General features: G+C 37.0%; 1 protein-coding gene across 1 annotated transcript; it reads left to right on the top strand.

Annotated features, from left to right (window-relative positions):
• Positions 1-12746: 12746 nt before the first annotated feature.
• On the top strand, positions 12747-16615 carry LOC130739120 (sodium transporter HKT1-like). The gene is made up of 3 exons (XM_057591348.1): positions 12747-14161; positions 15583-15792; positions 15956-16615. Exons 1-3 carry the CDS (start codon positions 12969-12971, stop codon positions 16188-16190), a joined length of 1638 nt encoding a protein of 545 aa, XP_057447331.1. The 5' UTR covers positions 12747-12968; the 3' UTR covers positions 16191-16615.
• Positions 16616-17093: the final 478 nt, after the last annotated feature.

Genomic DNA, 17093 nt, shown 5'->3' with positions numbered 1-17093 from the left:
TTAGTCTTAAGCATAATATCTTCTCTCTGTAACTTTTACAGTGCTACTTGTTTTATGATTTTATTTTTTATTTTGTTATTAGATTTTTAGTTTCTTTAAAAAACTGAAATGCAATCCAATCCAAACTGATAAAAATTGGTTCGGATTTGAAAAAAAATGATTGAATGATTAAATTATAAAACTGAAACTATCGAATCAGATGAATTTGTCCTTTAAAACCGAACCTCGAACACCGTATCATGAAACATGAAATAAATCATTTTACACAACAAATAAAAAGAGTGAATAAGAGGATAATAATAAAGTTATAATATTGCGATCATACAGTGGTGGTGGAGAATTATAAAGTAAAAAATGGAATAAAACTCTGAAAACAATAAATCAAAATAAGATAAACACAATGTCACAAAGAACAGGTGAAAGAGAATGTTAAGGATTAAAGAAATAATGTGAGAAATGTCTCAAAAGAGCAAATGAATTCTAACCAATGTGCATGTATAACAAAATTAATTATTATTGCATTAAGATAAAAAGCATTACCTTGCACATGATTGATAAATTATTTTTCTCTATAGTTGTTTTAAATGAAAGAAAAAATGAAGGTGAAAGTTCCTTAACATGAAATCGAATAACGAATTGAGAAACTGAAAAATGAAAGGGAAGAGAGAGAGGAGTATGGAAAATATGGAAGAAGGTTGAAAATACTTACCATGCAGTAGACGAATGGAGAAAAACAAAACATGATCAGTTTTTTTCATAAGAAATCCCAAAGATGTTCAAAGGATTCATTAATTAAATTATATCAATTTAATTTCGAAAATGTCGAATATTCTATTTTGAAAATTCAATTCTTTAATCAATCTTGTCTAATCTAATTAAAAAAATTCGTTATTTATTACAAATTATTTCATTGTTCCAATAAATTATCAATTCTTGAGCACCAACGTTTTTAAAATTTGAATTTCAAAACGATAATTAATTATACTCATTAATTTTAGGAATTAATTAGAGGCATTAATTTAAATTATAAGAAATAAAATTTAGGGGTGTAATCGGCCGGATTGGTTCAGATTTATGGTGTTTAAATGTATGAACCAATCTAACAGGTTCGGTTTGGGTTGATTCAGATTTCATGATTTTTAATTCTAAATTCGAACCAAAACCAACCATATCTCAATCGGATTGGTTCGGATGGTCGGATTTGAAATTAAAAAAATATTATTTGAAAATATGCACAAAAATTAATCTAAAAACGTGAAAAATTATAAAAAATATAGAAAAATCTAACATTTTCAAAGAACAGAACATTCGATAATGACATAATTCATATAATCTAAATAAAAATAACACCTCTAATACAAATATAAATATGTAATGTAATGGGCTGAAAATGTTTGAGCTTAATGTAAAAAAATTCTGAATTCATTAGATTGATTCGGATTGATCGTTTTTTCAATCCCCAAATATGATACCTGAACCGATGGTGATCAGATTCAGTAAATAAATCTGAACCGAACTAATGATGTAATCCAACCCATCATAATGTGTTCGATTCGGATCGGTTTGATCGGATTCGCGGATCAGACCATACCCGCCTGCACTTCTAATAAAATTTGTAGTAACTAAAATAGGAAGCATTTATGCAATTGGAAAATTTTTGAAAAATTCAAAATAAAAAAATAATGATGCTGAAAATTAAGAAATTCAATATTTATTTTATTTTCAAAAATTCATTTGCTCATCACACACATTTTATAATTAATCTTGTATTATAGGAACTTCGAATTTCATAAAAAATTAATTTATCTTTTAAAATCATTTTAACCATAATATTAAGGGAAAACAGAAAAATAAATTTTAGGACTAAAAATTGAAAGATCCAATATACATTGATTTTAGTTTTTTTTTTTTGCTTTGTGTCTTGTCTGTTGTTGGAACTCTTCTGGGCTTTGCCCTTTTTAATAGATATTTGGTTTATTCAAAAAATAAAATAAAATAAAAAGGATTCCAATTATTTTTATGAATCGTATTTTCAAATTTATAATATTTTTTAATATTTGATATATTTTAAAAAATAATTTAAGGGAAAATAAAAATTGATTTTTTTACAATCAGAATTGATTATTTTCAAAAAAATTAAATTTAATATGTAATTTTTAATAATGGATGAAATGAAATAGGTTCAGAGATGTTCATGTATTGTAGCATCTTTTTGAAATTTTGGAGGGGCTGAAAATAATATTATTTGAAATTTATAACCTTACTTAATTTGATAGTTTTTATAAGTATTACCTATGTTTTATTCTTAAAAAAAGAATTTACCTTTGAGTGTAACAAAAAATAAAATAAATGTGGTTACTGGTATGTGGCAATTTATTTTTGTTGATATATTATTTTTTTATAAACATTTTTAGAAATTATTTATGTATTGTGTATGTGGCCATAATATTATTAAATTTAGCAATTCATGAGATAAAAAAAGTTGAAATATTTTTTTTTTGTTTGCGAGGGAAAATGAATTACTTAAGAGGAGACATGTGACATAGGTCTTTTAGAAGAAAATCTTCTTACCTTCTTTTTATATTTATATAAATATAGACATAGATAAATTATTATTTTCCGATGTACAAAAAAAAAGATAAATTATTATTTGGAAAACGTAGCTTTTAAAATCAACTCTGAAGGAAAGAATCACTTTCTTCAAAACATCTAGTTAATTATTATGAAGCATCTGATACCTAGAAGAAACATTAAAGAGGAAAAATTTGTATGACACTAATTTTAAGGGTATATTATCCAAACAAAACCATTTTAAAAGTACCTATAGAAAATTAACCCCTGCATATGAATGAAACTATCCTTGAAAGAAAATATGACGGAGCAAAAGGAAATGGGCGAACAGGAGTACGGTAGAGTGAATGAGGGGGGAAGAGAACGTGAGTGAAAAAGAATGTACCTTTAAGAAATTGTTATTGCATCTAAACAAACTCCTTAATGATACCAAAGAGAAACATGAATGAGTAAAAATAACGAAGAATCGTGAGTTACAACGAATAAGAAGGTCTTGCGTTTATAATTTATAGTAAACATATAAGAATTACAATTTAAATTAGTGTGTTTAATTGCTAACAAAAAATATATTCTGATTTGATTTATTATTATATTATACAATATTAATTAGAATAACTAAATAAGGAATTATTAAGAGTTTTTTTCATTCCATGGAATGATTAGGAGTTGATATCCCTGAATAATGAAAATCATTTAAAAGTGTATATTTTATAATTGAATCACAAAATTGATTGTGCTAAATAAACTATTTGAATTTGAAACACTTGCTAATTTAAATGTTTAAAAGTATTTATAAAATGATTTGTGCGTGTCATCCTTGCGCAGGGGCCATGCAACGTGATATGGCGAGCTCCGGTGTCCCACCGGAAGGAAACAAAGGAGGGGGTGGCGAAGCCATCTCCTCCGTGATGGGTGAGCCAGCGCTTCTGGAACATCAAACGGTGCCAAAGGCGTCGGAAACCCGCCGAGTGATCTCCTACAAGGACGTTTGCGTAGGGATTAATGGCGGCGAAGACTCTGATCATGACGAAGTCCCCATGGAGGGCTTTTTATCGGAATCAGACGATAGCGATCTGGAAGGCATGGCGGCTATCCAGCCAGAGGAGCCTATCAACCCGCTATGTCCTGTCATTAAAATCTCGAAGGAGAAACGACTTGAACTGCGTCGACCGTGGCAGAACGCCCTGATCGTTAAGCTCCTAGGCAAGAGGATTGGACTGAATCTCTTGAAGGACAGGTTAAGGAAGATGTGGAATCCATCAGGAGAGATGGAAGTGATCGACTTAGATTTCGACTTCTTTGTGGTGCGTTTCACTAACAGAGGAGACTATGCTCATGCCTTCTCTGGCGGGCCTTGGGTTATCATGGGTCACTATTTGGTGATTCAGGAATGGCGTCCCATGTTCATTCCTTCCAAAGGTGAATTAACCAGGGTGGCTGTATGGTTCAGGTTGCCGGGTTTCCCAGTTGAATGTTACGATCAGGAGGTGCTTCATGAAATTGGGAAGAATGTAGGTAGATTCGTCAAAGTTGATGACTTCACGTGGAAGAACATGGCTGGAAAAGGTCAGCCCGGGGCATCAACAGAAAGGGCAAAGTTTGCTAGGATCTGTGTGGAAGTAGATCTCAGGAAGACTCTAATCTCCAAATTCATTTTTGAAGGCGAGGAGTTCAAGATAGAGTATGAAGGATTGAATTTGATTTGTTTTGAGTGCGGTAAGTTTGGTCATAAAAAAGAAACTTGTCCAAACAATCAAATGGTAACAAATCTGCAGGGTTCACATGCACAGAGTGCCCCACCAGTTCAGTCCTCCGGCACCAATTCCGATGACTTCGGCCCATGGATGATTGCTAAAAGGCCCTCCAGGAATTTTCCCAAAGCTCAGGGTGGCAAGGGTGGCTTGTCAAGGCCATCCGGCGGCGGAAGCGGTGGCTCACGGTTTTCTGCCTTAGCTGGAATGGAGGTTGAGAATATTAATGACTCTTCCGGAATCAGAGGTACCTCTGTTCCAACGCTCGCGGAAAATATGCAAATCTCCAAACAGTCAACTGTTCAAACAGAAAGGAATATTTCTTCGGATACCGGGGTCATTATTGCTCCACAATTTAATGTGCCCCAAGTCACCGATCCAAAGGTGGCCCCCAGCAAACCACCTGGGGAAAGTCCAAAAGAGGTTGTGGATCCAGAGGTGAATGCAGCAGGGTCAATCATTGACGGGCCCACGGGAAGGAAATCAATGCACTCCAACCAGGAATGTCTGGATCCGGTCCAGAATAAAAATAATAACTCCTCTCTAGGTGGCCCCCAGGCAGTTTCTAGGGCTGATGTTAAGGAGAAAACAACAACTTCAACGCCGCCATTTAATCACATTAAAGGGGGCCCCGTATCTGTTAAATCAGCAAAAATTAAGGCGCGTGGAATGCCTGATGAGGCTAAACGCAGACATCCTAGCGGTGTCCATGGAGATTATTCTCCAACACTTTCTTCACCAACCAGAGCCCCAGGTGGAAAAGTTGCTTCTCAACATAGGGAAAGAGATAGGAGCATGTCTCCTAGGTGCCATCGAGGTCTTTAAGAGACCTAGCCCCAAACCTTTTAATGGTTTTAATGGTGTACAACATTTTTAGTTGGAACATTAGGGGAGCTGCTGCTAAGGGAGTACCTCTCCTTCTTAAGGATATTGTTCTTAGACATCATATCTCTTGTTTGGCTATATATGAGCCGAGAGTGAGTGCTACAAAGCTCCCTCACATCATGAAGACCATTGGTTTTGATGGGTCCTTTGTTGTGGAAGCGGAAGGGTTCTCGGGAGGTATTTGGCTATTGTGGTCTAAACAGTTTGGCACCTTGGAAGTGTTAGTTTCACATCGACAATTCATTCATGTACGCATCACCCCTTCTGGTAACCTCCCTAGCCTCCTAGCTACGTTTGTCTATGGAAGCCCTAATATTTCCGTTAGAGATATTCTATGGCGCGAACTCCGTCACATTGCTGCTACCGTGGAGGGCCCTTGGATGGCCATGGGGGATTTTAATGCTTACCTCCATGCCTCAGACAAGATGGGAGGAGGTCTTCCTAATTTAGTGGCAATGAGGAAATTTCATGAGTGTGTTACTGACTGTGCCCTTTCTGATGTTGGGTACAAAGGCCCTCCTTTCACATGGGAGGGCAGAGGAGTTAAAGAGAGAATTGACTGGATGTTTGGCAATGACCGTTATATTTTGGCCTTCCCTGAAACGACAGTCCTCCATCTTCCTAGACTAAAATCAGATCATAAACCACTTCTCCTTCAGCTAGAGGCCAGCGCAGTGGACTCTTCACAACGTCCTTTCTGTTTCCTCGCTGCTTGGTTAACTCACGACGATTTCCCCCGCTTAGTGAAGGATTCTTGGCAAGGAAGCAGCTCTTGGCCCATAGCCTCTGAGGCCTTTCGTACGCAAGCATCAACTTGGAACCAACAAGTGTTTGGGGAGATAGGAAGGAGGAGGCGCCGCCTCATGCGTCGTCTAGAAGGTATTAACAACAAATTACGTATGCATCATATACCCTATCTTGAGAAGCTCCAACGCCACCTTTGGAATGAGTACCCAGCGGTCCTAGTACAAGAAGAACTGTTGTGGCGGCAAAAATCGCGAGTTAATTGGCTACAACATGAGGATAAAAATTCTCGGTTTTTCCACACAGCCACCTTGACACGGAGAAAGCGGAATAAGATTGAAATGCTACAGGATGGTGAGGGAAGGAACATCACAGACCCTCTTATCCTCCGTGACATGGTTCGCAATTTCTTTCAAGACTTATACACAAGTCCAGGCGCGGGACCAGAGTATCATATTAGAGGAGCGTTCCCAATGTTTCCCAACGACGCCATTACCAGTATAAGTCAGCCGCTTGATCCAGAAGAGATAAAGGCTGCAGTGTTCAGTATGGGAGCTATGAAGGCGCCGGGTCCGGACGGGCTTAATCCTTTATTCTTTCAATCCCAATGGGGGGTGGTGGGCCCTTCGGTGGTGAGTTTTATTCAAGCATGCATGCAAAACCCAGGTAAAATACAGGAAGTCAATGATACTCTCATTGTTCTCATTCCCAAGATTGAGAAACCTCACCTTATTTCTCAGTATAGACCAATCGGGTTATGTAATGTAATTTATAAAACCCTAACCAAGGCCATTGCCAACCGCTTGAAAGGCTACCTTGGTGATCTTATTTCTCCTAACCAATGTAGTTTCATTCCAGGGAGACAAAGTTCAGACAATATCATTATTGCTCAGGAGGTTTTCCATTCTATGCGCGTTATGAAACAGAAGAAAGGGTGGGTGGCCATGAAAATTGATCTAGAGAAAGCCTACGATAGAGTTGATTGGAAATTCCTAAAAGATACTCTTCTTGAGGTAGGTTTGGATAATAATTTTTGTGATCTAATTCTAAGTTGTGTATCTCTTAGTTCCTTCCAGGTCATGTTCAATGGGAGTAAAACTGAGAAATTTTCACCATCAAGGGGCATCCGGCAAGGCGATCCACTTTCGCCTTATCTCTTTGTCCTTTGTATGGAGCGTCTAGCACATCAAATTCAACGGGAGGTAGATAGCTCAAGGTGGAGACCTATCTTTCTGTCTAAGAATGGTCCTCCTATTACCCATCTATTTTTTGCAGATGATCTTCTACTTTTTGGAGAAGCTTCTATTCCTCAAGTGAAGGTAATGATGGAATGTTTAGATGATTTCTGTTTGGCCTCCGGTCAGAAGTTGAGCAAGGATAAGTCCCGCATGCTCGTCTCCAAGAATGTCTCCCATGAAACCTTCAGGGCGATTAGTAGTATTGCTGGGATTCGCCTCACCTCCAATCTTGGTCATTACCTTGGTGTTCCACTTTTACATGAAGCTCCAAACAAAGCTACCTATAATTTTATTTTGGAGCGCACTCAGAAACGTCTCTCGGCCTGGAAGGCTTCCACTCTTAGTCTTGCAGGGAGAGCCACTTTGGCCAAATCTGTTATAGCTGCTCTCCCCTCATATTGCATGCAGACAATGTTGATCCCAAAGGGTGTGTGTGAGAAGTTAGATCAGCTCCAACGTGCGTTTGTTTGGGGTTCTGAGAACGGAGTGAAGAGGGTAAGTCAAGTCAGTTGGCAAACTATCTGCAGTCCAAAGCTTCAAGGTGGGCTAGGTTTCCGACGTTCTTCCGAGTTTAATGAAGCAATGCTAATGAAGGTAGGGTGGGGGATCATACACCAGCCCAATTCTTTGTGGGTTCGTGTGATAAAAGGGAAATATGGTTGTGGTGACCGCGTGATGCCTACAGTGAAGAGATGCAGTAGGGAATCCTTGACATGGCGTGGGATCCGATCAACATGGGAGAAGCTAATTTCAGGGTGCCGGTGGCAAATTGGTGATGGCGCAAGTATTCGTTTCTGGAGAGATAATTGGGTCATGTCGGGTCATACTCTCAGCGACGTTGCTACCCAAGCTATTCCTCAGGCGGAACTTGATCTGCCACTTACATCTTACTTCACTATAGGTACAGGTTGGAGGACTGAAATGTTTTCCAGATATCTTCCCTATCAATATGTGCAGGAGATTGTCCAGTTCCATGCTATTCGAGAGAACGATGGACCTGATGTGATCTTCTGGGACGGAACTCCGTCGGGTAAGTTCACTACCAAATCGGCGTTTGAGCTTATCACTGGGTCAGAATCTCACCGGGATGAAGAGGCTAAATGGAAGGCGGTATGGAGAATTAAGGGGCCATAGAGAGTAAGAGTCTTTACATGGAAACTTTGTAATGGTGGTATTCTAACCAACGCGACACGAGTAAGAAGACACATGGGAGATGTTGATCTCTGCCCGCTCTGTCGCAGTTCGTCAGAGGATTACTTACATTTGTTTCGTGATTGTAGCATGGTTAATGCGTACTGGAGGTCAGTTTGGCGCGGTGGAAACAGCGTGGCTTTCTTCACCTTGGATTGGGAGGAGTGGCTTGCTATGAACATTACAGGTCAGATTCAGGGAAGCGCAGGAACTGATTGGCCCCATTTCTTTGCTTCTTCTCTCTCAGTGATCTGGAGAATGCGAAATGAATGGGTTTTCAACCAAGTCCCATTTAGCCCTAGTCGTATTTGGGTTATCCTCAAAACGCTGGGTATGGAACACCAAGTCATGTCCACCATGACCACCCCATCTTTAATAGCCTCCCATGAGCAATTTCATGAGGTTTTTGATGTTTCCCCTCAGCTTCAGCGTCCGGAGAGCTGGATCAAACCAGATGCGGGTTGGGTAAAAGCTAATGTGGATGGAGCTGTTAGTTCTAATCTTGTGGCTAGCTGCGGAGGTGTATTCCGGGACGCTGCAGGGAGGTGGATAACTGGCTTCAGTCGTAATCTGGGCATCATGGCATCCTCAAGCGTCTTTCTCTCTGAACTTCTCGCGGTGGCAACGGCTGTAGAACTAGTGATAGCTTTGGAGATTCCTCAAGTAATAGTTGAATCTGACTCCATGGAAGTGGTGGAGCTTCTCTGCTCTCAAGATATATCCTCTCATCGATATGCACAGATAGCATCGAGTGTTCTCCAACTGCAAGAGGTTCATGGTAACTTAGTTTTCCAGCATGCGCCAAGATCAGCTAACTGCCTTGCGGATTATATTGCTAAAATTGGCCTAGACCTCCCATATGGAACCCATAGCTTTAATAGTCCGTTTGGTGAGTGCCATACTCTACTTATTAGAGATATTGGTATTAGTCCGAGTCCTAGTTCTCGTTCTTAGCTAGTTTTGCTGTTCGGGGTTTTCCCCTCCTTATAACCAAAAAAAAAAAAAAGTATTTATAAAATTAACTAAATAATTAAAATATGCGAAGTAGAGGACTTTTTTTTAGAAAGTAGAAGTAGAGAACTTGAATACAGGGCATTAACAAACTTTTGACCAATATATGCAGATATATCTTTGTAAGAATAAGAGTGATAAATGTAGTAATAATTATTTGGTATTGATTGCTCTTTATATTCCTTAATTAACTAATTTGAATTTAAATTTGAAAAGCTTTACTTATATAAATTATTTAATATTTATAAATTAATTAAATTAAATTATATAATATTTATATGTTGATATATTTAAAAATAATATTTGATATATTTAAAAATAATTTCAAGTAAATTTTACATCTAAAATATGAAATTTTATAATAGTATAGGATATTAAATATGGTGAGAGATGATCATATGCTCTTTTTTTTTGTAATTTGCCGAGATGATCATATGAAATAAAAAACGTGGGAGTACCAAAATTAAAACTTTAATTAGAAAAAGAACTAATATCCTTACCATATAGTTTTCATAAGTAATACTGATTTTTTATTCTTATCTTTTTTTACTTCTAAGTGTAAAAAAAAAAACTGAAGTTACTGGTTTCAAAATAAATTTCTTTAAGTTTATATTTTTAGAAACTCTTTTTCAAAATTATTAATTTAGTGTGTATGTTGTCATAGGTATTATTGAACATAGCAATTAGTGTGACAAAAAAAGTGGAAATGAGTTGTTTTTGTTTTGGAGGAAAAATGAATCATTTAGGAAGGGATATGTGGCATAGGTCTTCTAGAAGAAAACCTTCTTTTTATATAATATAGATATTAATCGTAATTACCCCTTTTAACATTTATTTCTTAGCTTTTTTAGTAGTTATTATTTTTTAAATTTGTATAACTAACTCTTTAAATATTCAATTGATCAGTACTAAAAAAATTAATATATTACAAATTATCATCAAATAAATGATCTATAAAGTAGTATAATCTTAAAGACGTCAACTAAGTTGGAAACGCAGACAGAGTGTGTGAGAACAGCTCTCGGATTCGATCTCCACACAATACACTTTGGAAGAGAGATGAAGAGCCTTAACTTTGACTAAATCCCAAATCTGACGTCATTCAAAGGGTGACCGGTACGAGATGTTTATAAAAAAAAGGACTTCAAAAGGTAAAAAATCCTTTAAAAAAGTTACTAGAATACTTTGGCGCCAACAATTTTATATTTGATTCAATTTTTTTGAAGATGTGTGATTGAATTTGGTGGTGATTGATAATTGACAAGAACAGCTGATATATAAAAGAATTTGAATCAAATACTTTTTAACAGCAGAATCAAATATGTTTAGTGACACGATGATTGACTGTTTAAAAGATTTATATTGAAAATATATTAAAATTAGCATCTCTGTGAAGTAGTGGGGAATGTAGTGTGATCACTCACAGCAGACCAAATTAATCTCATAAAGAAAAGGTACATCCATAACATCCACAATTGTGTGTTGCTTGTGCACGTTTGCTCAAAGTGGAAGAGGCAACAAATTATTCAGTGGCATCCGGCCACAATCACATTGTATGCGGGGCAATATTGGACCACCCCACTTTCATTCTCCCATTGACCAAGAAAAGAAGAAATTAAAAGAAACACGTATCATTGGGTGCGTATCATTGTTCCAAAACTTGTGGTTCAATTTTTATTTTTTCGAGAACAATGATATATACACACTTCATTTTTTAAACACTTCATTTTTATTTATTTTTGTTTCTATTTCTCTCCTCTTATCATCTATCACATCTCATTCTTTCTCTTTTTTACTTTTTCTTTTTTTCTTATCTCTCTCATCATTCAATCTCTTCCACCTCTTTTTGAGGTGTGTAAGTAACATTTTCCTTTTTTCGATAATTGTTTAATTTCTTTTGCTATCTTATTTTTATCTAAGAGTTAAGAGTTTTGATACATTCACACTTCGGTTTTTCTTCGATTTCATTTTCACTAATTTTTCTTTACATTTTCTATCACATTACTTATTATATCACTCATTTATCGTATTTTCTTCACATTTCATCAAGGTAAAAATGTTTTTAAAGTGTCAACGTAATTATTTTCCATGAAAATATCTAAATTCAATTATAAGCTGTTAAAATTTGTCATATTTAAAATCAACCAACCTCCAATAACTTCATCAATTACGTAGGCTTGTATGGTACAACATATTAAACATAATAATATAAGCTTTTCTTATATATTATGAGTTTATCTATTATTTAATGTTAATATTGTATTGTATAGACTTATTCGTTAATCTACTCTTATGCATAAAAATGATGAATTGTTTAGTCCATTCTACAGAGGTAGGATAAGACTTGATAAAATTGTGACGTATAAATTACTTGAAAAATTCAATTTACCATCGGCACCACCCTCCACCACTGTCACCACCACCGTCGCAACTGCTGTCACCACCACCTTCCACCACTACCAATGCTGTTGCTTCTGCCATCACTACTCCCACCGCCACCACCAGAACCACCACCGTCCTACAACACCACCACCATCACCCTCCACCACGACTACTACCACCACCACCATCCTCATCACCACCCTACTTAGCGACCACCACCACCGGTCCCTCCATCACCACTATTGCTATCACCACATTTTTTTCCCACCTCTACCGCCACCACCACTCTTTCCACTATAACTATTGCCACTCTCACAACCATCGTACTCCACCGCTGCCACTGCTACTGCTGCCACGACCCTCCGCTGCCACCACCACCACCTCTATCGCCAACACCACCACCAATGTCAGATAAGTTTTACAGTATTTGACCAAACGTTTATCCTATTAGGCTTAATATTATCAATATCATACATTATAGTATCATTATTTATACTATGCATTGTCCAAACAAACTTAGAAATGAAAGCTCGGTGCATTAAAGCTTCCGCTATATCTGACACCTGATAATTATAAGTTTATTTGCCTTATTTTTACACAAGAAGCAATTTATAGAATTTGAACCCGTAACCTGAGTCACATTGCAACAACTTTTAGCGTTGCGCAAACTTTCCTTTTTTTTTTCTTCATCGGAAAATTACAAAACAAACAAACAAAAAACTAAGGAATAGAAAGAGAGTCCTTCAACAGAAGGTACTCAACATCATGATCTGGGCTCTGAATACAAGACCCCGAACTCATAGCAGCAGCACCTCTCTGAGCTAAATGTTCCGCAACCGCGTTGCTATCACGGTGAACACTGTTAATTCTCACGTGCCAGTCCCTAGCCAAGAGAGTAAACTTTCCCCTTCTTGAACAAGTACTTAGATTGTTACGAAATGATTTATATTCAGCGTATACTAATTAAATTCTTGAGTATGTGTTCACATTGAACATGCAAAGTTTATTGGTGTTGAGTGTCCGCATCACACCAAGGTAAGAGATTCCAGCCACACACTCCCAGGGAAGATTTCCTTATGATATTTCATGCATGCCATCTCATGCTTTTGCATGACCTATTAGAAGCTTATAACCGTGAGGAACTGGAAGAGGACACACTGCACAAACAACAATTTTGTTTTCTCATTCTTCATCAATGGCTTCCCGCTTGACTTATATCCAGGCCAAAGCTGTTCTTCAATTACACCCAAGGATGATAAATTTTGCCTACTTTGGCAGAAAGCTTGAGCCTTTTTGCAGTTCTTTCCTGCACAACTTCAACTTCCATGCATCCTTGGCTCGTTTCTTATCCTTTCAATTCAACCCTTTCTTTGTCCAACTTTGCTATTTCTTGATCCTTTCTCTGTTTGGTTACATGGGCCTCAAGGTCTCAAACCCAAGGTCCCCTGTTAGGCTCAATGACCTTGATCTGTTTTACACCTCTGTTTCTGCTTCCACAGTGTCTAGCATGTCAGCCTTAGAAATGGAGGTTTTCTCCAATTCGCAGCTCATTATTCTCACCTTTCTCATGTTACTTGGTGGGGAAGTTTTTATTTCCTTTCTCCAACTCGTGTTTACAAGGTTCAAATATAGCACCACTCTTTCAATGAAACAAGATTCCTCATTTAAGGCCAATCAAATTGAGCTTGGTTTAGTTTCTGTTTCTCACTCAGAAAACCATAAACCCAATCAAGTTGAGTCCTTCAACGATAGAGAGAGACTTAAGTATAATTCTCTTAAGTGTTTGAGTCATGTTGTGTTGAGTTACCTTATTGTGGTTCATTTTGTTGGTGTTGGTTTGGTCTCTTTGTACATATTGTTGATACCAAGTGTGAGACAAGTACTAGAAAAAAAAGGCATCAAATTGCAAACATTTTCTTTCTTCACCATAGTTTCCACTTTTGCCAATTGTGGTTTTGTTCCAACCAATGAAAACATGGTTGTTTTCAAGAAGAATTCAGGGCTTCTCATCCTTCTCCTCCCACTTGTCTTTCTGGGTAACACCCTTTACCCACCATGTTTGAGGCTTGTCATAAAGCTTCTGAAAAAAGGTACCGGAAGAGAGGAATTCTCGTACTTGCTGAAGAATTCGAAAGAGATGGGTTATGGCCATTTGCTCTCTGGTCTTCATTGCTGGCTCCTGCTTGTTACTGTTTTTGGGTTCAATATGGTGCAATTTATAATGTTGTGCTCCATGGAGCGGAACTCCAAAAGTATGGAGGGTTTAAATCTATATGGGAAATTGGTTGCTTCTTTGTTTCAAGTTACAAATACGAGACATGCTGGTGAATCTGTTTTTGATCTCTCCACAGTCTCTTCAGCCATATTGGTGCTCTTCATTGTCATGATGTATGTAACCTCTTACCACACTTTCTTTGCTACATTCTATAGGCATGTGCCCTGCATCATTCCCCTGCCCCACCCACACACACTCCCCTCTCTTTTGTGATGCTTCTGGGTTCTTCAAATATCAGCAATGTTTTCTTTTCATAGGAAAATGATTCTTAGAAATTTATATACAGACATCTAATACACATAGAGTGGACTCGGCGAAACCCCAGTATCCCTCGCCCAGGAGACTCAACCTTAGGCGTGGGACGCATCAGGACCTTGGGCCTCCCTTCCTGAGGCCCAACTGGCCCATTTAGATAGATTTAGGGTGCCAAAGCCCAACTCCACCTCTATAAATAGGAGGGGAATACCAATTGTAAGAGACTTTTTAGCTCATTTGAGAAACAATAACATTGAAATTCAGTTACATGTTCTCTCTCTAAGCGGTTAGAGTTTCTCTCTCTGAGCATTCATATCACTTTCATCACACTTTGGGTACTACCTTCCCATTTTATGTTCTAGCACGGAACATAGAGTGAGAAAGAAAAGAAGAGAGAGAAGGGATTTATGTGATTTAAGATAGAAGAGAAATAAAGAGAAAAATGAGGCATCTATGTGATGTATACACTTTTTACGTCTTTGAGTTGGTTAGAATGGTATATACACTACATGTACATTTCAACTTCCTCCATAAAAGCAGTAGGAATTTCATAAATTTTCTCTGAGCATTCATATCACTTTCCTCACACTTTGGGTACTACCTTCCCATTTTATGTTCTAGCACAGAACATAGAGTGAGAAAGAAAAGAAGAGAGAGAAGAGATTTATGTGATTTAAGATAGAAGAGAAATAAAGAGAAAAATGAGGCATCTATGTGATGTATACACTTTTTACGTCTTTGAGTTGGTTAGAATGGTATATACACTACATGTACATTTCAACTTCCTCCATTAAAGCAGTAGGAATTTCATAAATTTTCTCTGAGCATTCATATCACTTTCCTCACACTTTGGGTACTACCTTCCCATTTTATGTTCTAGCACGGAACATAGAGTGAGAAAGAAAAGAAGAGAGAGAAGAGATTTATGTGATTTAAGATAGAAGAGAAATAAAGAGAAAAAAGAGGCATCTATGTGATGTCTACACTTTTTACGTCTTTGAGTTGGTTAGAATGGTATATACACTACATGTACATTTCAACTTCCTACATAAATAAAAGGAGTAGGAATTTCATAAATTTTCTTTATCTTCCTCCTTCAATAATGCACCTTTTATGTTATGATATCAAACACTATGTTCATGCTTTAAAAAAATAAAAATAAAAACACTTTTTTGATAATGATCTTTAAGAAGTACAGCAAATATCTCAATTAATCTTGTGAAATTGTGAATGCTGTTTTTCTGAGTATTATTTGATTTGAAATTTCTTTCTCCAACAGGTACCTTCCACCATACACTACATTTTTATCTGTAAGGGACCAAGAAAATAATGCCAAGAGAGAAGAAAAAAGCATAGTGGAGTGTCTTGTATTCTCTCAAATCTCTTACTTGGTTATTTTCATCATTCTGATTTGCATCACTGAGAGAGAAAGCTTGAAAGAGGATCCCCTCAACTTTAATGTCCTGAACATCACCCTAGAAGTCATCAGGCAAGTAACCGACTAAATGTGTAGATCAACTGATATGTTGTTTTTTAACTTTAAAAAATTCTATAATTGTTTTGAACTCCAAAATCAATTTTTGGATGAAGTTACAAATAATTAATTTGTGAAACTTTATAACATCACTGATCTGGAAATTAAAAATGTGCAGTGCATATGGGAACGTGGGATTCTCAACAGGGTATAGCTGCGCAAGGCAATTGAAACCTGATGCTATGTGCAGAGATTCATGGGTTGGATTTTCTGGTAGGTGGAGCACTAAAGGCAAGTCGATCCTCATCTTTGTCATGTTCTTTGGGAGGCTCAAGCAATTCAATATGAATGGTGGCAAACCCTGGCATCAATCCAAGCATATACCTAACAGCACAAATGCTTCGCAAACATGAATAATTTTACTCTATATATATAGTCGAGCAAGTTTTGTCCTCAAGCGCCTACAAGCATATAGCTTTATAGCGTGTTTGGTTTTATGGTAGAAAGCATCAGCTTATGATAACTTTTGCTCTGTCCAATCATGCTATCGGTAAAGGGGTAAATAGTAACAAATGCTATTTGCATGAAGAGTTGCAATACTTACAATACGAGTAATGTTTCATCCACACCTCTCTTTTGAGGTGGAGAGGTGGAATGGTGAGATAGATAGGAAGAAAAGAAAAAGTAAGAGAGAGAAAATATGAGATGTGATAAATGATAAGATGAGAGAGATAGAAATAAAAAGAGGTGAAAATGGAGTGTTTAAAAAATGAGGTGTGTATATATCATTACTCAGTTTGGATATGATACATGAGCTGAAGTGGACCAATTAAACAAATCTAAAGTATAATTAATTAAGCATTTTCTCCTTTTTTTCTGTGAAATAAATGTTATTAAAAATTACATTATTTACTTAGTAGTCCTTGGTTAATAAATCAATTGAGAATGACCCTCCTCCTCCTCACCTCCTCCTTCATAAAGTTCTTCATCTTCATCAAAAAAATTTCCAGAAAATCAAACTTCAGCAAACCCAAAGAAATCCCAAAACATTTAAAATCAAGAAAACCAAAACACCAAATCATGCTAGCTATGCACAATGACAAGCATTGTTTGGTGAAACCCAGTAAAAACAAAACGATAAAAAACACCCAAAATCGAGACCAGAGCACCACCACTGTCAAGTTTGAAGCTTTGTAACAACCATCGGATTAGAGAATCAAAAACCCCAAAACCCAGAAGGAAGAGGAGGAGGCACCGTCTTAGATCTCTTAGTCGATTTCGAATCTCAATCTGCGAAAGATGTGGGTTGAGCGATG

Source organism: Lotus japonicus, chromosome 2 (assembly GCF_012489685.1).
Source record: "Lotus japonicus ecotype B-129 chromosome 2, LjGifu_v1.2".
Classification (NCBI taxonomy): domain Eukaryota; kingdom Viridiplantae; phylum Streptophyta; class Magnoliopsida; order Fabales; family Fabaceae; genus Lotus; species Lotus japonicus.
The sequence above is the reverse complement of the archived record's forward strand: the minus strand, read 5'-3'. Positions and strand labels throughout refer to the sequence as shown.

What these genes read in the sequence shown, in the direction of transcription:
- LOC130739120 (XM_057591348.1), top strand. Translation starts at nt 12,969, where the DNA reads ATGGCTTCCCGCTTGACTTATATCCAGGCCAAAGCTGTTCTTCAATTA. An exon ending in GTGCTCTTCATTGTCATGAT is followed by an intron (nt 14,162 to 15,582) that starts GTATGTAACCTC and finishes TTTCTCCAACAG; the next exon opens with GTACCTTCCACCATACACTA. An exon ending in ATCACCCTAGAAGTCATCAG is followed by an intron (nt 15,793 to 15,955) that starts GCAAGTAACCGA and finishes AAAAATGTGCAG; the next exon opens with TGCATATGGGAACGTGGGAT.